At 42.6% G+C, this 23,925-nt stretch overlaps 1 protein-coding gene across 2 annotated transcripts in view; it reads right to left on the minus strand.

The window, feature by feature from the left end:
* The window catches only part of LOC139206878 (rho guanine nucleotide exchange factor 9), a 43,247-nt gene that overhangs the window by 11,925 nt on the left and 7,397 nt on the right, over positions 1-23,925 (minus strand). For both annotated transcript variants that reach the window (XM_070836475.1, XM_070836476.1), the window contains 4 exons: positions 5,392-5,571; positions 3,315-3,515; positions 959-1,138; positions 372-604 (listed from right to left, as the gene is read on the minus strand). In XM_070836475.1, coding sequence (XP_070692576.1) covers positions 372-604; positions 959-1,138; positions 3,315-3,515; positions 5,392-5,571 — 794 coding nt within the window. The remainder of the gene's footprint in view (positions 1-371; positions 605-958; positions 1,139-3,314; positions 3,516-5,391; positions 5,572-23,925) is intronic.

Consider the following 23,925-nt stretch of genomic DNA (forward strand, 5'->3'; position numbering starts at 1 on the left):
TTTAATCTGCAGTCTATTTATATCCAGAGTTGTATGCAGTGATCCTATGGCCATGCATTGAAAAGAAAATGATGATTATGGATTGCATTACTGAGAGCATATATTTTCAATACTATTGATATTCCTTGATGAAATGTTTTCCTCTAAAACATTCACAGAAAGCTGGGAAAACAGTGCAAAACAACATTCGTTTCGATTCATGCATGTATAATCACCGCTTCAGTAGAATAAACCCAACACCTGCAACGGCTGCTTTGCAACACAATGCATCTGGAACACAGTGATGCATCAGTAATGGCAATAAATGAACAACCATGAAAAAGCAACACATTCAGCAGATTAAATGTGACCTTGGCCAAAATGTACAGTACCTGTGCTCCTGCGCAGTGTATTTAAGAAGCTCAGCCAACTGGAGTGGATATTTGCAGATTTTCTGAACTGGGGTGAGCAAGAAGCCGTCTATGGCAATGTCAATCATTTGCTGGAGGAGGCGACAGGCCTCGAAGAAGTGCTGGTACCTGCCATCCCTCATCAGTTTGCTCAGCTCCATACATGCATCCAAGTGGTTGTTACAGTATTCTGAATAGATCCAAAAACCATCTTGCTGTGGAATAAAGGAGTAGAAAGACACATGATGAGAGAGGAAAATACGAAATGAATTTTCAACAAGATATGTTGGAGACAATAGTGCCATTGTGTACAAATGCTACATTTTTTTTTTTAGAGCCGTTTTCTCAAGATCAGTACTTAATTATCTCGTTATCTTGAGATGAACTGTTTGCCAGTGACTTATCTCCACAGCTTAACTGTTATCTCAAGATAACGAGATAATTAAGTACTGATCTTGAGATAATAGGCCGAACTAAATTATTAGCAATTATGACTGCTCTCAGCTGGACAGCGTGTATGAGTTGTTTTAAAACAGTGTTAAAAGAGGAAAAACACTTTTTGGACTCACGTGTTCTAAAAAGCATGGTCCAATTTCAGAGAGGTGAGGTTCCTCTGTGTTGTACTGTTTCTCCAAGTCTCTGACAAAGCCCATCTGGAAGCGGTAGATGTCCTCGATGTTCCCGAAGATGACCTTCAGCTGGTCATCATTGAACATGTCCACACGTTTCCTGCACTGGCGCAGGTAGCCCTGCAATAATATGGGTTACAACTACTGTGAGGCTTTGAGCCTGGAAGTGCCCGGTCCTGAACTGTGACATAGCTGCAAGGCTAAGAGTCAGAAAATGCTAAAGAAAAGTACAATGTCGGCCTTGGTTTGTTGCATCTCATCATAAAGTTTGGAAATTTTTCGTAATCAACACGTTAAGTCATTCTTTAAATAGAATTTGTTTGAATCAAAATGAACTGTGACTCTTTGGAAGCTTCTGTAGAGCCAAAAACAATCTTGTGTAGGTCAAACTGTGGCCCCAATTTGTCAGTTCAATTCTTGTGGTTAATTAAATGCCCTGAAGCTTTGGCACATTGGGAAAAGATTTGCTGTAAGAGGTAGGCTTTTGCTATTTCACACTCCACTACCCAGAATTCTCTCTGTTGTCTTTGTAAAATACACATGCTAAGCCTTATTGTTTTGTTTCTTTGACTATGCAAATAATCTGAACTGAAGCAGTATCTTAAAGCGGAGGGTCTTCCGATTTAAGAATGACGTTAAATATTTTTTTTAAATAATCTATGGTGCAAGACAAAACAAACTATTGTGTATATATTTTTTATTTTACATTAAGAAAGGATCCTACCTCTATGATAACATCCGTAGCTACTAGCACAGCTATGCTGCGATTAAGAATCAGGAAAATATCAGCAGCTTAGTGGCATTTTTACTTCATGTGCACAAGGACTCCACTACACTTTTGTCCTCTAAGTCCTTAAAGCCTCTACTTTTAACAAGGGGAAACACACAACTTGAAAATAGTCGTGACAAAGTATCAATCTCATCTTTGACCGGCTTGTCCATAGCGCTTTTTTAAAATGCTGCATACTCTCATGGGCAAAAACTGTAGAGGTGAGAAGGTGAAATTTACACACTACACTGCAACTATTTTTAAACATTAAGCTTCACCCACAATACAGACAAAAGGGTATACAGAGCATTAAGGAGAGATGATTAGATAAGCAAGAATTTGTACTAGAAAATCATGTCCACACAAAGTCATGATGCAGAGGTATTTTGTTCTGTATCCCTACATGACCGCTATGTAACTTGCACTCATGCAAAGACTGTGCTGGAGACAAACAGCCTTTAAGAAACAATTGCGTCACACGAAAAATAGATTCTGCAATTTTACTTTAACTGACTTGTATTTTTTGTGAATTTGCGTCTACATTTTTTACAGCATCAACTGGAAGACCAACTGGTTGCAATGAACTACTGCACTAAACAGTATGTTATGTTGTTACATTGTCTACTAGCATCAGAACAAACAGATGTGTATGAAGCTGTTGGTTATAACTATGGTCTCTTTCCTTTCTTAAATAAAACAAACATCTAGCTGGTTGGTCATGACAGAAAATTGTAACGCCAATTCACCAGCTCACATTATCTTAATAAAACAATCACAATAAAATATTTGTTTCTGTTGAGCCAGCTATCATGTTGCAATGCTTTCTCTTTTTTTATATCAAGACAGAGACAGGGGAGCAGGTAATGTTACCTCTGTGACACTCACAAAGACAGAACTGTTCCATGTTAGATAAAATGTTCATAGAATGAATACTAGGATACAAAGTGGACTAACACTATACCATACCAAACCAGGCTAGAGAAATAAACAATTGACATTGACATTGTTAATATATTTAAATGTCTAATTCTGAATAATACACCTACATTTCAGATTCAGATTTAAATTTGGGTGTGTCATGTTTTGAGTCTTTATAAAAGGCTCAGTATCCTGTAAATGAAACAAATGGCAAGGCGTTTGTTTGATTTTATTTGGTGTGAATTCTAGCTTGTCACTTCGGCATGATTCATAATATAATGACAAATTTAATCTGGACTGGATCCCTCCAAGTGTGGCAGCTGCCACTACTGTGTACAACAGACAAATTGTGTTTTCATATCTAACAAAAAGCGAATTATTTTTGGACTGTTTGGAAATCAGAAAAAATATGCCTTGAATGAAAGTGTGAATGTGGGAGTGTTAGGAATTCATACTAGACCTTTGTGTAGCATCAAAAGCTGCTTCTTCTCAACACATTTGTGTTCATTCAGTTAATTTACCTTTGCAATTGTCTATCTTCTTTGCATATGCCTCTGAACAGGAGTGTGAATGTATGTATGCTGGTGGATGAGTACACGTGCTTAGTACCTCACAGATGTCCTTGAGGTGTTTGATGTAGTGTCTCTCTGTGCTCATGATCTCATTGATGACGTTGGCTCTCATCTGGTCTCGGTTCTGAAGGGGCGAGCCCAGACACAGGCAGTCATTGGTTGGGTCCAGGTGCCCGTTCTGCACCTCGCTGGTCCCCTCAGCTGGCTCCGCTCCCCCATCCTCCTGGTTCACCCAAAGCTAAGTGCAAACACATTCACACACACACACACACAGCCACACACACACGTGCAATTGAATAAGACATGTGCTCAATTAAAGTGTGTAGGTCTGATGAAAAAAGTATTAGTAAACAGATACTTGATATTTATATCACAAAATCTTTGCCACGTAAGTGGAACTACTCACACCTCATGAGCATGAATGCACACGCACGCACATACGCACACACACACACACACACACACACCCACGCACATACATGAACACACTTCTCACACACACAGAGCTTCATTTAGAGGGTCTCTGGTAGTTTGGACATTAAGTAAGACTGTAGGTCAACCATATCAGAAAGGTGAGGGACAAACTGCCAAACACTCCAGAGTTTTAAAAAAAGCCTCTTTCTGAGACTGGAGCCCAGTGGAGAGTCAATGCCCAACTTCGGCCCTGTGTGTGACTCAGAAAAATCCCCTTCCTGCACATACGCATGCATATACACTCGCACACAATCTCACAATTTCCTCACATATGCATGCACTCACCAACTCGCACACGTACACACACAAATTCACACAGTTTTTTCCCACTCTCGCTCATAGAAAGGGCCAAGTGAGCGTGGTTTCAGATGTCCAGCAGCCAACACCTGATGACACACAGTTTGCCAAGAGAACATCAAAGAACCGACGGGTAGAATGCCAAACACAAGATGAGAAATGCGGCGCCACAGACAAGCAGAGTGACGGGTGGTAGAGCACTAACTGCAGACGAGAACTACTTGCGCAGCATTAAGACTGAGAAATAGTCAGAGTCAATAGTAAATTGAGTACTGAAAAAATAATCAATATCTAAAATAGAAGAAAAAAAACATGAACGTTAACTTGAATAATGATTCCAAAATCCATCTAATTCTACATGAATACATTAGTAAAATTTTAGTACAGGCCATTAAAAGACATACATAATTTTACTTTTGACTCCTCAGTTCTGCCTCTCTATCGACCCTGTTGAGGATGATGTGATAACGTCATGGGAACGTTAATGTTTGGTAATGTTGAGGGTACGTTGTGTGGACAGACTGGAGCGGGCGGGTGGGCGGGCAGGCTGGATGGGTAGATGAAGCTGGGAAAACGCACCTTTGACGTGGTGTTTTGGAACCGTGGAGTTGCTATGGGGTTGATATAGAAAACCTGTTTTGTTTGGGGCTGAGGAGGGTGGGGTTCCACCTTGGAGAGAGAGAATGACAGAACAAAAAGATACTTTTTGGTTGACAGTCAGTCAGCCTGTCTGCCCTGCCCTCTCAGGAGTGAATATGGAAGGGTGGACAGGTGGGAATGGCCATGGAAAGTGTCTGGGGGGGGAGGAGGGGGGTGCTCTGCTGTGGGAAGCCTCTACTTTAAACAAGGATGCTAATTCTTCCTTAAATAAGTTAAGAAAAAGAAGCATACAGTAGCAGCATCAGACCTCTGTGTTGGGTTTAGTTCAGCTCAGATATGGGTGAGATTATATAAACACGATGTAAAGTGAAGAAGTTGTAAATTTAAGTAGATTTCAAGGATAGGAGTTGAAGGTGATGCCAAACTACAAAAGGGGCTCATCAGCAGCTTTGTTTCGTTGTCCCTGAACACCCGATAAAGGCACTTAGCTAGCTCTTCTCAGATCTCTTGAGTGTTAAATATTATTAAAATATAACATTTTTCAACCGAGTGTATCTGCGTGTGGTGCAAGCATATCAATGCGTGAGCTTCGTGCATGTGTGTTTTGTGTATATATGACAGAACACCTTCCTCTTTGTATTTATCAGCTTATGTGCATATGTTCATGTGCCTCCATTTCTGTTTGTGTGTGGGTGTGTGTTGTGTCTATGGTCGCTGGCCAGCCATGGCTGCAGCTAACTCACCCGTACAAAGCTGGCAGGGAACCATCCTTCCTCCTCATCAATCTGGCCCCACCACCAGTCCTTGTTGGAGGCGTCCAGCACCTTGATGACGTCACCGGCCTTAAACGCCAACTCCCGGTCCGCCATGGTCACATGGTCCCATACCGCCTCAGCGTTGACGATTGAACCTCCACTTATCAACTGGAGAAAGAGGAGAGGAGGGAAAGACAAGCTATATCTTATGCTTTATTCTCATTACATGAAACCACTGTTGTGGAAAACACCAGTGAAATAACATGAACTGCACTGCAGACACAGACCACTAAATATGGAGCCACGTGATCTAAAACAGCGTATAAATCAAATTTGAAAGTGATTGTAATTCAGTACTCAGCCTCATTTTGGCCTCGATTTGTGTGAATCCTTGTTGTTAAACCCACTCAGATTACTAATGGATGCAAATACACACCCTCAAAGCCAGGGCCCACTGGCAGCTTAGGGATTGCAATAAAACAACACAATAGCCAACACAGACCACAGTACAACACACCAAAATACAACAACACAAAAAAGGCAGAGCCATTAGAGGAGAAACAACACAGCATTCAGAAGCACAGCACCAGTCTCAACACAGGGACAGTAATTGGCCCATTATGACATTAGAATAATTACATGTGTTAATGTAATATAAATCCTGAGGAGCAAACAAATGTGAAGGGATAATCTCCCTTCCTTCATGCTGTCATCAGGGCTTGTTATTTTATCTGCAGCAGTCTTTGACAAAACATGGAAGGATGACTCATCAAATCTTTTCTATTGATTTTACCATCATGAATTAATAATGTGGACATTATGCAACACTAAAATAAATGTTTAAATTGAACAACTGTGTACGTGCACATGTGTGGAGACTTATATGTATGGGATGTATTGTCTATAAGGGCAAGGAAGCCTGTCAGGTGATCAGTATTCTTTAGGGGATTTGGAGAGGCTAAAGGTTGTTCTCATTAAAGGACAAGAGACAGCGGACAATGTTCCTGAGAAGGACCTGAGTCTGACATCATCCATCTACCAAACAGCCTCATCGTCCATCACACTGAGGACTTCGCTTTGTTGCGCTGAGACGTGCACACACACCCACACACACACACATGCCTACACCGCCATGTGCAGCAACACTTTTAACTCTGTATACATTAAACTCTTGTATGCATCTATGGCACAGCTCCAACTGTTTGTTCCAATTGTTCTCTCCAAAGTAGTGTTCATCAGCATTCTCCAGTCCAGAGCTAACCATGCATCCAGTCCCTGGGGCTGTGGGCAGAGCAGCCAGCGCTAACCAAGCCTGACAGGAGCTGCTTAGGCTCTAGGTAAGGAGTTATCAAAAGCCCGGAGACTGGGATGTCACATGGATGGACATTAAATTAGTTTTTCACTTGCATTAGGGCTTTGGCATATGAATATTCCACAACAGTTATTTTCTAAATGGAGCCAGTTATGTTTTCTCCTTCAGTCCTTGAAGACTGCATTGCCTCTCACGAAACGAAATCCCTGGATGTGTAAAGCTTTTAAAATGCACCTCATCTCTCCAACACAAAAATGCTGTTCCACCTATGTGCTGTTGCAGTGTGTTTGCGAGAATGTCCATGAGAAACAGCCGATTGTGGGATTATTATGTGTGATTGTTTGTATTCATCCAAACCCCCCTGCGAAGATCTGAGCTCTCAGACTCAGCAGCGACGTTGCCCCTTCAACCTGTAGACAAGTCTACTTCCCTGACGCCTTACTGAGACAGCTACAGGGGATATAAGCCAATCAGGGCAGAGGACTGAACATAAGGAGGGACGTCCATGCCTGGAAGGGAAAGAACAGCCGTCGTCATGGCGACAGATGAGGATGCTTCACTGGTATTGACAAGATGATGGGATGAGGCAAGGACAGTTCAGGATGCACCAGAATATTTTTCCAAATTTAGGTATGTGTGTGTGTCTAGGTGAGCAGACACACACAAAGAGTGGCCACTGACTAACTGCAATAGTAGCCTGTTACTAATATTAATATGACAAACCAGTCACATTAGAGAACCCAGTAGCATGATTTCCACGTCAATGTAAAATGCAAAGCTTCATAGTGTGGGCCTCTGCACGCAGGTTTCAAATCAAAGATGTTATCGAGTAGGTTGATTCAAACAGGTATCACATAGGGCCTGGAGCTGGGGTAACAATAGCTATATCTCAAAGCTCTCCACTACAAGAAGAAAGGAGGATTACCGCAAAAACATGTGTCACGCTGCCATGGAAACAGGACAGATGAATAGTACTCAAAAAGATAAAAAAAAAACATTGTTGATTCAGGAAAAGGAATCTGATTTAAATAATTTATTACACGAATGGATAATCACAACACACACACACACACACACACACACACACAGGAGCAGCTAGTGGAAGCTAAATCAGTTCTAGTTGACCGTCACCATCTGACATCAGGACCTCTGCCTGAAACAGCACCCACAGAACAGATTAGCCTTGGCACTGAGGTCTGTCTTGCTTCTTGCTCCTTCACTGTGATGTCTTCTTGCCCTAATCCAACCCCCCCACCTCCCCTCCAGCACCACTCCATTTTCAGCCCCATTCACTCCAAGCACAATCTCTCCAGTCCCCATCAATCTGCTATAACATAGGCAACAGACAGAAAGAGCAAGGGAGAGAGACAGATAGAGATCCATCCACAGCCAATGTTCCTCCCTGCTCAGTTTTCTCCTTCCCCTCGTCCCTCCATCTCTCTAATGAGATCAGCACTGCCCTCTCCAATACATTGCATCCTTTTTCCCTCTACATGTCTGAATACATTAAAAGCATTACATAATCAATCTTCCCAATTCCTGCCTTAGCACAACCTCACACCTAGCTAGATCAAATGGCACACAGCATATGCACAAACACAGCAAAGTCCTGCCACAATGCTCATCATTACCTGTGTGTCTACCGGCTGTAATGACCTATGTCATCATTATGGTTACACTGCAGTTACAACATCAAAGATCAGAGGGTGAAACAGCCCTCTTTAAACCGCAAAACCTGTATTTGGGTCAATGCAAATGAATGCAGAGGAACACATCCCTACACATGGACATATATGACAATGCTTTCTCTTTCATGTTCTCCTCCAAGCATTGACATGAGGACTGACAAGGAAATATGTACGAATAGAAAGCCGATTCACTCGCTTATATCATCTTTGCAGCACAACACATCAGCATTCACTGCACTGGCAGCTCCACTGCATTCCAACATCCTCCTCTATCTCTAGCCATAGCACATCTGCACCAAAGCACCTACAGCATCCCTGAGCAAACACACACACACACGCCTTTAGCTGAGCCTTACCATGTTTGTGGCATGTAACTGTTCAGAGAGTGTATGCATGGAGAAGTCCGGTTCATACAATCATGATAAATAAATCTCTTTTGGAAGCGGTCGAGGTGATGGTCCTCCGCAAGAGCTGAACCTGCGATGTCGAGTAACAAGGTGCTGTATTCCAGAAAGAGGCTTCTCTTTCCGACGCACCGAGTGAGTCTCGCGGTCCGTCCTCCCTGTGTCTGCCAACCCTGTTATGTAATACACTTATACCCTGAGTCTGGGAGCCAATCAAAGATGCTCTGCCTAAAACCGGTGAGAAATACACACACAGTCCCACACACACTGTTGTCTCGCTCGCGCACACCATCCGCACATTGACACTTGTGACTGCACAGCATTTAACAGAACTCTATTAGGAGGCACCTGCCCTGGAGGGATTACAAATGTGTGAACACTGGGGACGTGCGCACGGCTCTGATTCAAAGAGGAACCACAGATAACACCCACCCGGGCTACCTCGCGCACACATATAACTTTGCATGCTCACATGCTTACACGTGAACGCAACACCTGTAACCGGCACCGTGTCAGCACTGCTAGCCAGCTGAGCCGTAGCCACTGCAGTACACAACGTTATGCTGCCATGTTTACAGGCCTTTGGGGGGGTCTCCTGTGGGGTTCCCCGCTAGGAACGATGTTTATGCTTTTGTACGACAGTGATGAAAACACCAGCCCACATGCCACAGCATGTGATGGAGGTATCTGTGTTCATAATGTATGGCCGCCGAAAATCTACACCTAGTCTACACCTCCAATACAACATTTACCACTTAACTAGGCGCACACAAAAAACACACAGCACTTAGCCTTGAGTGTGAGAGAGCACATACAGTACCTTCAAAAAACCTAGCCAGCCTGACATCCCTATTAATAGGACTGTCATGGACGGCTCTGGGATGGGCTTTTAGCATATCTATTTCTGACATTCATTCAACATTCATGACACCTGCCTCCAATCCTTTATTAGATTATGCCACTGCATGTGGAAAAAGGGAAATGGGCATTTTTATCTCCATCTGACATTCCTTTTCACTTGGAGGACATTTCATCTGTAAGAAATGTGCACGTATGCTGATCAATCTTTTATTAGTCACTGTTTAGTGACCAGGTGAAATAACGTGTGGGTTTCAGAAACAGGTGCCACATTGGAATGCTGCAAACAGGAGAAATGTGAACATTGTGGGCTATGAAATGGGAGCTGAGATTAGCAGCATCTAAAATGGGGGAAACCTGGAGTGACAGAGGCCCTCCTTTATTAGGCCTAGCCCTGCCTGCTATTGGTTACTTTCAGCTGAGATTACAATGATCCTCTAGAGTCTGTGATCAGCAGCACAAACCTCTCACTTGCACTGCTACTTGCTACAAATGTCACATTAGCCTCAGTGGAGAGATCACTGCTCAGCTATTAGCTGCCATATTGTGGATGTGGCTACAGTGGATCACAATAGTCCTGCAAACAAGTCCTGACGCAGCAGTAGGCTGTTGTTCAAAAAGACCATCAGATCCATTTTACATCTAAAAATCTAATTATTACAGACTAAAATTAAAATCCATGCGCATAATCCACAATATACAACATGGAGGAGAGAGGGAGAGCGACGTAGGGGGGGGGGGGACATGTTTATATGCGGGGGACATGAATTTCCAGTCACCACAGAAAAGGTAAGAGCATCACAGATCTGTATCCGCACAACTACGACCACCACCAGACAACAGTAGCTACCACAAACGGTGAGAGGACACAAGACATAACGAAGGATTGGGGAGGGGGGTAACAGAAATACATTATGTTGTACCAACGTCATTCATTTCAACGCGTAGCCGTGATGGAGCGCCGGGTGTCCCCGCTCTCGACCAACGCGCACTGCCTTTCTCTCCTCTCCTGTGTGAAAGTGCGCTGCGCTGCGAACCGGGCCCCAAGCGCAGATCCATTAACGAGTACCGAGGATGAACATCAACAGCACGTTCACAAGCACCAGAACCGCGATCACCGTAAACACCGCGCAAGTCTGGACATCCAAGGCCATGGCGCAGCGCTGCGGGCCGATGCTGAGATGCGCTCTCAGTGACGGGCGGTATTCAGCTCTCTCGTCAAGACACGTAGCCTCAAAGCGACCGAGAAATCCACCATTACAGGCAAGAAATGGAAAAAAAAGATGCCCCTACGCCTCTTCACACTACGCGATGTAATTCATAAAGGCACGGGAAGAGATGCATCATCCTCACCATCATCATCGTCATCAGTCTGCACCGCGATTTCTCCCCGCTAGTCAACACCTGCCGGTGTTTCGCCTCTTCCCCTAAACCAACCGACTCTCAGGCCAATAGATTCTCAAAGCAAACAAGAGAGAGGCTGTGCGCAGGCTGTCCGCAGCTGCCGAGCTGCCTTCCGGTGAGTGGGGACCGCAGAGAGAGCGGCTGTGAGGCTGAGAGGCGGTCCCGTATTAATACTGATCAGCGCTCCACTGCCAGACTGCCGGCATCGGCCATCACCTTACAGGCGGGGGAGGGGCACAGCCAGCTCCTCGCATTTATCATTAACAGCCCGTGATGAAGGGGAATAAATGTCAGAATAATGGATGCACGTTCCTCAAAGTGATCACCATCTTATAATTTTATTGGCATAATGTCGGCCTTTTCTGTCACTTTGTCTGTGGCCACGAATCAATCAGATACAATGTGGCCCGCTGATCTGATAATCAACCACATGTCCACCCCGTATCACCACCAGACAAACATCACTGATGCAAGCAGCAGTCACTACAAGGTGCCATCCATGGGCGTGCAGAAGTATCTGCATGGTCAAAAATGTTGAATAAAAACATAGTTTGGAACTTTGTTTGAGTGGTTTAATTTGACATTTCTGCACTTTATAAAAAGGCAGTTGTAGGCAAAAGTGGTGAGAAGTGGCGTCAACTTTGAAGGTAGAACTAGAGCACAAAATATGTTTTTCTTCTAATATTACACTTTGCACTAATTATCATTATTGTAATTATGGGGGCATTTTTTATTTAAAGACTCCTCCAATTTAACATTTAGCACCTCCATAGATTCCAATAGATAAAAAAAAAAAAAGGCCACACCTGATGCAGCAGAGAGCAAATTATACTCACACGGTCGTTTGGTCAAGCTCAAGAAATGCTGAATCCTGCATTTCCCATACAGTAATTTGAAACTGTATTTTAATTTGACCCTGTCTACCAGTAAATACCCACATCTTTCAAACTCCTCATCAGCCAGTTTGTAATGCAGGTTTTCTGATATAAATATGTAATCCCTAGTCCTAATGACAGCAGCGGGAGTGCTTTCTCAGACTTGGTAAAGCTCAATAAGACCTGATAAGAGCCGCAGAGGACTTACATCTGTTTTTACAGGCTGAGTGGTACTCCTGACTTATAAACTGATCTGGATGTGCAGAGCCGTCCTCTAATAACTAGACCCTCTATATTGTAACAAGACTAAGATCAAGTGCATGTTACGCTTTTTTTGGATACCTTTTAATTATGACCGCTGATGCAAGGACACACGCACACTTGCACACAAACTGGGATTTATACACTTTAAAGTCCTTTAAACAACATTCAGAACATTAACATAGCAGCAAACAACTCTTTGCTGTATAAACATGGTGGAGTAGTGGCATCTTGAGCAGAGAATCAAGTAGCACTCCTTCTCTACGTGTTGTATTCTGAGCTTCTCCGTCCTTTCTTTTGGTAGCCACGACGGCCACGCGTGCATGTTACAGTACATGTGAGAGTTGAAGCGCTAAGCTGAAGGCGACCTTCCAGACTTTCCTACGCTGAGGAAACCACATTGTTTGGCTAAAAAGGTCTCCACTGCCTTCTCTCCACTTCATCTACTCCTCTAGGAGCTCTGACCCAGACTCCTCTGATTCTAGCGCCCCGTGCCACTCTGCCTCGCCCCAGAGATTGCTGCTGCTGGATGCAGCTGGCCGCAGCAGTGGGATCTAAACTGTAAAAATCAATACTTCCACCAAGGACATAATAGCCAAGATGTACATCCTCATGCTTGCCTAGTGTACTTACCTCATCGCTTGACATTGTTCACAACGGGTAACTTTATTCTGTTGTTAGTTGTTTGTCTCCTGCACATTTGTCTTGGCCTGAGATGCTGGTGCTTTACTGTGACTGCTAGTGGTTCTGAATCTCGTACATAGAACCTTTGAAACATAGGTAAGGTAATGTCCTAACAGCAGTCTGGGCGGGTGGGCCAGACAGAGGACATATCCTTGGATTTCAACTAGTTTTTGAGTGTCAAACCTCAAGGGCACCTCAATCCCACCGTTGAGGTGCCCTTAAGTTACCCATCTAACCTCAAACTGCACTAGTGGAGCTGTTCAGTGTCCTGCAGATCAGATTGTGGTTGCAGAGCCAACCTCCAGATGTGAAGGAGTGCAACTGTGTAAATGCAGAGCAGAACATAATCTGAAATAAAACATGGGGCTCAGAAAACCCTAAATAAATACAGGTGCAAGAAAACCACGGAGGAAAGCTGAAACGTGCACAGCTCCAAACCTCAACTAGAGGGTTGTGTATCTGCAATCCTCTAAACTAAATAAACACTACAGTCATTTGTGGAACAGGAAAATACATTCAGAGGGACTGAGGTTTGCCCAGAACTTATGGTGAATCTCATTTCCAAGTCCCCAGGAAAAGTGATGTGTGGTAATGTGGTAGTCATGTGACACCCTGGGCCCAGAAAGCCATTATGACATATATTCACTTTACAAAAGAAACAACTGTAAAACACAGAAATAATTTCCAGAGCATCACTCACATTCAAAAATAACCTAAATGGTCACAGCCAAAATAATTTTGGCCCAATATGATTTTAAAGGTCACGAATCAGCTGCATCAAGGCATCATTCCCTTGAATTGATCATTTGTGCTCACAAAGTAACAGGGATACATCCTTGTAGCCATAGGAACTGAAGCCGCAGGTTGTTGTGAATAATCTGGTCAGTTAGAGAGGACGGAGGCTGGAGTCAGCTTGAAAATATGCTGTTTACAATAAATTTTAATGGCCACCCAGCTGTGGGGCAGGGAAAGAGTGTCAAAATATCAGAAGAAACTGCTCAAATCCTGAAGCTGCCATCCCATATGCTCAATATGTTCCAAACTGTCACATTTGCACCAACATACGGCTAAACAAACACCCTGCAGTTGCTGCTGCCTTGGTTAGCTTTTTACGCTCAGGGCCAACGTAAACAAACGTAGTTGCAGGTTGATTTGTGTATGGAACATACTGGACATGGCATAGATGTGCTTCAGGAGTGTTCTGGGAAGTTTCTGTGTATTGTTTTGCCATGAAACCGCTGCTGGAATCCACTGTAACCTCTCTGAATCTGTGAAAACTACTGCTGACATTCTCCACAAAGGAGCAAGTCACCCTCCAAACCTGCAAGAGGTGAGCGTTTGGTCTTTAAAACAGTTTTTGATGCAGTATTCCTTTAAGGCTCAGTGGTGTAAGTGGTGTGAGTGACAGGACAAAATGGCTCCGGCTCACATCTGACGCACACGTTTGCCATTGGCACTCGCATCGTTATTTTGGCTCCCATGTTCACTCCCCTGTGATACTTAAGGTGAATTTCGTATTACACATGAGCGCATCCCAGCCTGCAGCACTTGTCCTGGTGTCTGCCCCTTTCATTGTTGCCAGATTATGAAGAGAGCACAACAACATCATGACTGAATTCATACCGGAGAATCACTTCAGTTCAGTCCCCACGTTCCCACACCAGGCACCACCTCGACAACCATCCGACACACAAGCACAGACACAAAAACCCTCTCCGAACTACACTGTCTTCACATTCAGCTGAGAGCTTTGGGATGGATCAAAAGACCTCAGAATAAGTTTTAAAAAATAACACCAAAGGAGAGCACTATATTGGTATTTTTAAAGCCATAAATAATTTCCAGGGCACTTTCTGCACATACATGCTGATAAAAGCAATGGCTCCTGAAAGCCAAGCTTTCAGTGAGTTTCAGAGAGCTGTATGAGGCATCACAGCTGAGATATGACAACCGTCCTCAAACAAGCTTTTTTTTTTTCTCTTGTTCCATGCTTGTGTGTGTGCATGTGTGTGTGAAACGCAGAGTGAGCAGATTACATAAGCCTGCCCTACCTCTGTGGGCTCCCTCTCCAATCTTCCTGACATTTAGACAACAAAGGTCACATCTGAAAGTCTAAATCTGCACAGACACCAATGCTAATATACTCATACATATACAAAAGAGAGGCAGAGTTTGTAAAAACAGGGAATATCTGCCACAGCAGAATCACATGTTAAATAAGACTGAACTTAAACTTACTGTACGTGAATAACATGCACAACAAGCATGGATGCGTCATTATGGTGAGAGATTTGTACTATTACAGTATAACTGTGGTTTGACTAATGTGAGGCCCATTCTGACATCAATGTTTTTGGTTTGAGGCTACTGATGGCTGATCTACCTTCACATCTTTTAATTTTTATGGCAGCTTCTAAGAAGTCAGATTTCTGGAGTTTGACAAAAAAAAAAATTCTTAGCACAGTGTAAAAAAATGTCCAATGGAACATTTTTCTGAATATTGGGGTTTCAGAATAATGTGCCATTGGTCAGTTCCAATATTATAGCATTATACTATTAAAATGACCATTACCAAAAAAAATCACGAATCAGCTTTCACTTGGCACACTTTCACACCAACAATGACTGTATAAAAATGTAGAAGAAATTGCCAGTTTGGAATCATTTTAACTAAAAAATTTATAATGACGTCATTAAATATGACATCAGCTTCATTAAAAAATGTCAACAAAGGTGCAAATATAAAAAATGACATTCAGTACAGCCCAATCAGTTGCAACAAAAATTTAAAGCTTAAAACAGGTACCATTTACAGCAGCACCCATGCATTACTGTGTATTGCATTGCATTGTCGACATGATCATGTTATTGTGCCCCCACCCAAACTATATATGCAAGCTTCCACCAAACCTCTAAGTTTTCCCAGTGGAAATTGATGAAGATAATGAATTGATGAATGAAGATACAGTTTGCAGTGTATGTTTGTGTATGGGTTGTGAAGCCTTTATTCCATCCATGCATCCATTTATCAAATTTCTTTTCATTTATCAAGCTAAGGGTACACAGTAAAACAAGGTAAGCAGAGCAACGTAGATCACTCCATTATCTCATGGCTCTGTCTCAGATTGTCTGTGCAACTGGGTATGTCTGCTGTACCCTCAAGGAGAGATGTCTTCTTAAACACCTAAACTCTCTTTTAATGTCTATGAGGTCAATCCTCGCTCTGCCTCACCCGTTCATGTAAAAAAAAAAAACGAAACGATAAAATGTCTTTGTTTTTTCAAGTTATGTTAAAATAAAACTGACATGCCCGTAATCCAAAGTACCACTAAAGGGAATACGAAGCTTTAACAATCCGAATTGGCCAAATCATCCAAAGTTGTGTCTTTTTAGTATTCACTCTTTGTGCTTTAACAGCCACTGTTCCTTGCTGAGCTGTCGCAGATAGTAATTCAATGTGGGAATTTGGTACTAGAAAGATTGTGAATGTAGAAGATATCCACTAATCACACTGAAGAAGTCCATTAACGCCATCTGTACTTTACAATTGATCTTGTTCCCACATCTCTTGTGTTGAAATTGCTTGAAGAGGGGATCTCTTTGCAGCCAGTATGGATGGGAAGAACGATCAGTGACACTTTCAACACACATATGAGTATGTGGGCACTAAATTAAGAAAAAGGCAAACCTATCCTTTAATCATCTTAAAGAGAAACTTCATTTCAGCTCTTTGTGTTTGAAATCACATCCCTCACTTCTTCTGTCACATTTAAAAGTGAACTCTTTGCTTTGTGGATGTGTACTCTCTTCATCACCAAGGTCTGTTTGTCAGACCAAGGTTATCATGTCAATTGCTGCAGCAAAGCGACGGTCACCCTCACTTGTGAAAATGACCCTGAACCAGTTCCACAGAAGCAGCTGCTCACTCCCCACTTGATTGGGGCATCTTCCCCCACGAGAGAACTACTCCTGTGCACATCGGATACCACGGTCCAATTGAGCCAAAGAGAGAAGATTATCTGCAATAGCAGAGGCTGATCTAATGTCATCAACCTGGACGCTCTCCAGAACTTGAGTGTGCCTCAATATCCTGTCAATGAATATTACAAACAGATGCGAGCACAAAGCAAATCCTCGACACCTTCCTTGAACAAAGTTGATGCAATGGTGCCGAAAAGCCTGGTGTAATTATACCCTTATTGCAGAGAACAATTCCAAATTTGTGCCTCAGGGCTATATCTACTAATAAAACTTAGCAGTGCACCGATAGGATGTGGATGGGACGCGCTGCTACTTTAGGCAGCGACCATTAGCTGGATTGGATTAGGTCCAGTCCCAGTCGAAAGTGCTTGGATCAAGCTCTCTAAGTTTAATTCATTCATCTCATCTCTTTCTGCAGATTTTCTTTGAAGTTCTTTAGAAAGACTATAAATTTCAGTGGTTGCAAACAAATCTGTTTGTGGTCAGTCAGGTATTTGGCTAATGGGAGGCAAAACCCACCACGCCCATTTCCACTCCAGTCTGCTCCAATTCTTTTGTTCCCCTCCCATCCCCACGACAACCACACTGACTTCCTGTTTCCTCCCAGGCCTTCCAGCCACAAAGCATCCTAAAAATAAATCGCTGGACTTTTCCTGAACGCACTTTTGTCACCATTGTTCAGACGTCAGCTGTTTATTCGTTCAGCTCAATTTGGCTGTCAGTGTGAAGGCGAGTCAGTGGGTCAGAGCATAGAGAATTTTGAGAAATAGTATGAGATGGATGAGATAAAAGAGGTATGTCATGCCAAGTAGGCTGGAGAAATTAGGGTTAAATACATCACAAGTGATATCACAACATTACTAGATCTAACAGCTTCAGGAGAACTATTCCCACTCATTCATGACATAGCCATGGGACCAGTAAACATGAATTATTGTTTGCAATATCTGTGTGTTCTGGAGACTGTAGAACAAGATGAATCTGCCCTGCGACTGTGTTCTTTATGTCAGCCCCCAGTGAGTCTGCATAATGTTGTGAAGTTCTAGCAGGAAAGTGAAGACACAAAGTCTTTGAATAAACACTGACAGAATTTAGGGTACATAAAGCCTCTAGTGGAATAAAATCAGGCTTTTGAAGACAAGCTTACAGATGAAAAACCTAGAGAATTAAGCTAATTTAAGACACTTCTCACCTTTTTTCCACACTTGGTCATTACTATTCGACTTTGATAATTATATTTTACGTGCTGAGGGAAAGAAGGTTAACAGTGGCATTATGTGCACACAATACAGAGAAGTCCAACTCAACATTCTCCCCCTGTACCTCTATCAAAAATCCAAATGATATTGGAACCACTGGGGGTGAACCGTCAGTGTTTGCTGACAGTGCATACTTGACTTGCTTCCTAAAAGTTGAAGGTTGAAGGAATAGAGTGATATTTTTTGAAAGTGCACACATTTGCTTTCTTGCTGACTTTGTTTTAAACAAACTGTAAAATCGACACGTTGCTTTATGAGGGGTTATTTGCAGGACGGACGCTGTAACTGTGACGTCAGTGCTTTGACGTCACATCACTTTCCAGCTACACTGTGCCCAGCCAAGTAATAGAAATTATGAGCGTTATAATAGAGGATGTAGCTTGCTATTTAATGAGCTTTGCTGGATAATCACATTTTTTCTTTAGGACATGACCAGACTGGTTGCTTCCCCCTGTCTACAGCGTCTATGCTAGTATTAAGATGAGTGGATACTGGCTGTTGCTTCATATCTATCATACAGACATGAGAGTATCAAGCTTTTCATCTAACTCTCGGAAAGAAAGCCATTAAGTATATTTCCCAAATATCACACTATTAAAAAAGTTGAGTGTGTATATTCATTACATTAAGAAATACAAAAGGTGCTATGATTCTATTGTTTTCTATTCTATCTATATTTTTACTGCAATGCATTCCATCTAGATTACTGCTATCAATTTGATTTCAACATTTCCTTCTCTTCTCTGACCAGTGGGCTTAACTCCATTTGCACATGCTGACTCCTTTACATATCTATTAAGACACTCCCTTGATTCATCTAAAAAGTAGAAGGTGTATTCAATTCGTAAAATCTGAAGAATCTGAAATATCTGTAAGATTTCCCATAGAGAAGGAACATGGCCTCTGCTAAAAGACACTGTAACAAGCTCCCCAAAGACAGCAAAGTAGTGTCTCACAAACTGCAACAAAAAGGAGGCATTAAGCAACTGTGTTGAAAATACAGACTGTTATTTATTTATGTTTCTGTTCCCCATTGCTGCCAGTGTGTGCTTACATAAAGCACAAAGATTGGCCATTTGAGAGCCCAGCTGTGACTGAGGGATAAAATCGAATGACCTATGCTAGGATTTGGTTGGTTGCCTAAGCCCGCACTGCTTCACTGTACTTCTACTATGCTGGTTGTGAGTGCACTGAGCGTGTTCGCTAGTGTCACCATTCATCACAGCACTGTCAGTCACCTGCGGCCAAAACACTGAGAGGTAAGAGCAGCAGCGTCTTCCAATTCTTCCCAAGTTTTCTGGCTACTACATTTGCACATTTGCATGCAGTGCTGGATATTTGTTCGGTGTCTCTTTAGGTGCAGAGTACTGTATAGTTAGATGTTTTTGTAATATTTCTGGTGACGGTTCTCACATCAGCTGAGAGAACGCTGTGGTTGGCTACTCACTTATTGTAATCAACCATCATGCATACTGGATGCCACAGATGTGTACCTCACTATAAAGGGGTGGGGGGGTGGGTTGGGATGTGAAACTCTACAGCTCCACCTGTCCTCTGAGCTGAAATGATTTTACATTCTCACTGCTTCCACGCCATGAAAGTTCAAAAGCAGAACATCGGATTGAAATGCAAAACTCTGCAGTGAAACGATATTTGGGTGCAGAGTTGTTTGGCATTCTGTCTTTCTCAGCATATTACTTCCTGTTGGTAGGTCAGTTCCTGCCATCAAAGGCTTAATAGACTTCACCTGATATAGCGCTGTCCTGTAAAACATTCACTAACAAGCATGACATCTAAAATATATGACTGCACACAGGCATGAATGCACATAGGTACTTGCATGCCCTCACACGCGCACACAAAAACACTTGCACACACAACAGGTCACAGGAAGCAGGTGTTTTCACATGCCTGGAGCGAGGCATGGGATGCACTGAATGTGGGGAGATGAGGTGAGGGAGCGGAGAAAAAACAGTAGGGGGGTGAACTTGATCTGAGGAGAGGAGAAAACACAGAGGGAAGTGATGGAGGGATGACGAGCTCTGAGGTCAGGAAGAAAGGAAGGCGGACGGAGAGGGGGAATGAGGAAGAAGTACAAGGAGCGAGGGGGGTTGCATAATACGTGTATGTGTGTGCTTTCTCTGACGCCACATGTGGTGTAGCAGGGAGTCATGGAGGTCAGAGGCAGAAAGTTAAGCTAAATAATGTACACAAGAAGTGGCAGCTGCCAGAAAAATCCAGCCCATCTTTCACAGAGGCCTGCAGGATACATTCTAACTAGAAAAACACTGTAAAGGCAATTACTGTAGCCTCTGTCTCATTATTTTAGGGCAAGGACAAAGTGACCAGAGCTGGAGCTACATATTCAATTCAGGATATAAATACTCAATTAATAGATAAACAAATGTGCAAACAAAATGTGTAGCAAAAACAAGATGTCTTTACAAGATTACAGCAAAAGATACACTCTATTAGTGAGATGCCTATTTATAGTTCTAAATGTATCTGCTCAAATAGGAAAGGGTGTTCAAACAACCTTTAAGTAAATGTGCACTTGATTACAACAAAGAGTAACATATATTGTGTCAACTAATTTCATCAGGATGCTGCCATTACCTGCTACACCGGTAATATTGCTCTATGTTGCAAAGATGGTTGTTTCCATCGTTGATGTAGCAACAGGTCACTTGACTGACAGATAGTGAACTGAAAATGATGAATGTATACATGATTTGTGGGAAATTTCCAAGTGAGGCAGATTGAGTTGGCGCAATTTTAAAGAGACAGCCAATTTATGCAAAACACACATGATCCCCAAGACAACAGCCAGCAGATATCAGCCTGTATGTTGACAAAGCAGCAAGATGACAACCCTTAATCAGGAGCTGAATAATGTATTGGCACCATGGGTGAGTTTAAATACTTGCCAGCCCGGTTTCCTCGTTTTTTTTTGCACCTAATGTCACCATTAGTTACATTTGTAGAGCATTTCTATCCACTATGAGAGCTAACCATGAATATAACAGCAATGTGCATAGCCACAGCCAAATGATGATGGCCAAATGAGAGAATATTAATTTTGAATGGATGTAGGAACAATTATAATTTTTTTCTTCATCATCAATCATTTTTGTATTTTATGAGCTGCTGCTGCTGCTTAAGTTATTAAATTAAGCTACTTAAAATTGAATGGCAATCTGCCAGTTAGGTTATTAGATATCCCATGTAGAGGGTTTTAGCCTACAGGTGGCGCAAGAGACAGCTGATGCATGGTCCAAAAATTTTTTGTGGTATTTTGTGCTCAGTAAAATTACAACCTGAATCCCAATTATTCAGTCAGTGTAATTAATATAACCAAAAATCACACATTTACCTCAGTAGATTGCAAATTGATTGCAAATATGGATCTGAGAATATATCGAGAAACTTCCAGGTGCCAGTTAACTCTGGCAGACCTGGGCCACACAACCTCCTCTCTACAATGCAATGTACGGCAGAGAGGCAAGGTAAGGTAAGGAGGTTGTAATGAGATTTGGAAATATACAATTCAAGGCTATTATAGCCATGTGAAAGCTGCAAAAAAGGAATGGCTACACATATACACACATAAAATCTCTCAGTGAAAGACAACTTTGACACATTTTAGCCTGTGGGGCTTTTGTGGGGTGTCTGCTCTAAGATGGTGTTGTCAGACAATAAAGGATCATCATATTACCTAACACATGGTGACATTCTTCTGTGTTGAGTTAAGACCATAAAAAGTCTTTACCTCAAGATAAACCTGTCAAATAGCCATGAAATAAACATTGTATTACACAAACAGAAGAAGCTGATGACTGTGGGTAAAATCACCTAAGCAGCATGGGAAAACTATCGCAAATGATACCACTGATACTGGATAACAAGCACCGGAAAGCCTTAGGCCTTAAATGGTGTCATAACAAAAACCACCACATGTTGTGACATTACTGAAACAATCCACCAATATAACCCGACTGTCCTACTGTGCCAACAGCATAACATAGTTGGATAGATGACGGAAGGATAGAAATACTGTCCCTGATGAGGTATAAAACAGAATGTGCTCCAAGAAAGCACTAACACAAATCTGTACATGCACAGGCATGCATGATCTGACAAAATATGAATGCGGAGATACTGTAAAACAGGATACACCAGTGAGCAAGAGAATTAACACACAGCACTGATCCTCCAGTCCCTGGGAACATGCAGCCATCTGAAATAAAAGTGGAAATGGCTTTTGTAGGGAGCAAAGGAAACCCTCTCAACAGTTATATAAGAGAAAAGGCCCTGAGCCTATCTGTCTCCCTGCCTAACACACACACACCATGTAAGCATGGAGTTGCACGCCTATGCATACAACAACAACACACACACCTGACAGGCAGAAACCCATTCTTTGGAAGAAACAGCCTAGGGAGGCTCTGACACAACCACCTGCTCAGATTCAGTCAGCGGCACAACTATTTATCAAAGCCACTGCATCCTACAAAACAGAATTAGCTGGTGGCTGCAGTAAGTCGCAGCAGATACATGCCTGTACCTTGGCAGGGGTGCGATGTTGAATGAACACTGATAAAGGATTCTAGGTCGCCTGTGGCTGAGAGTGCGGACTGTACATACATGCGGTTATTTTGAGGAGGACCTATTCCCGTGGTTTGTCTCTCAGGGCTCTAAAATAAAGCCCGGGGTGAGACAAATGCCACACATTCATAGTGTGCTTGACTGAGATATCACTAGCCGGTGCTATTCATTCCTCACCAAATAATGAGGTCGTCAATGCAATGACTCATATGCCCTGACAGATGAATTCTGAATACATCAGCATGTGAAGTGTGTGTGTGTGTGTGTGTATGTGTGTTGTGAAGAGGATGTATCACAGAGGCTGAGGCCTAGCAGGGGGATACAAACAGAATCTATGTGGATGCGGTTGAATTAACATATGTGTATAAAAGTGTGTGCATAAGTAGATGTTCAACTCGAATTTGTCCTTTTTCATCACTGCCCTACTATTTTCCCAACTCGCCACTGCCTGCTGACTCATGCGTTCATAATAAATAGATAGCATTGCATAATATGATTAGGACCAGACAGACCTAGGTTAGCCCAAACTTAATCATAGAAGATTTCTGAGAAACTCTTAATCTGCATGAAGTCCATAATAAGACAGTCTCCCTTTCTGACAAGTTGACAGCAGAGCTTCGGGCACAGCATTAGTAACACACAGGAAACTGTCCTCTCATCTGCATGGGAATTAACAAAGACTGCCATTGCTATGTGTTTGTTAGAGGAGAGGAGAGGAGAGGAGAGGAGAGGAGAGGAGAGGAGAGGAGAGGAGAGGAGAGGAGAGGGCAGTGACTGGGGGAGAAATCCATTTAAATGAAAGGGAGAAGAGAGGCGTCAGCATTAGCAGTTAATCCACTGCAGTGAGAATGCTTTCTCTCTGCCTGCGGCCTCTAGGCTCCAGTAGTCATCCTAACAGGAGGACTGTAACATACACTGCACTGTATCACAAACAACAAACAGATCCAACCCTGACATGAGATCCATACCAAATAAACTATGCATGACTTACCAGAAATAAGACAGCGAGACATAGATTTAACGTGACCAGCCATGTGACTGCGTTACAGCTGCGGTACCATGTTATGTCATATTGTGCGTATAAAGTGTGTGTACACACACGTATACATATGCTCAAGACGCAGTCATATATCCCAGCATTTCAGGCCGCTAAAAATGAACTCCCCTCACCATTTAAACACACACAAGACA

The sequence above is a fragment of the Pempheris klunzingeri genome, chromosome 9 (genome assembly GCF_042242105.1).
Source record: "Pempheris klunzingeri isolate RE-2024b chromosome 9, fPemKlu1.hap1, whole genome shotgun sequence".
Taxonomy (NCBI): domain Eukaryota; kingdom Metazoa; phylum Chordata; class Actinopteri; order Acropomatiformes; family Pempheridae; genus Pempheris; species Pempheris klunzingeri.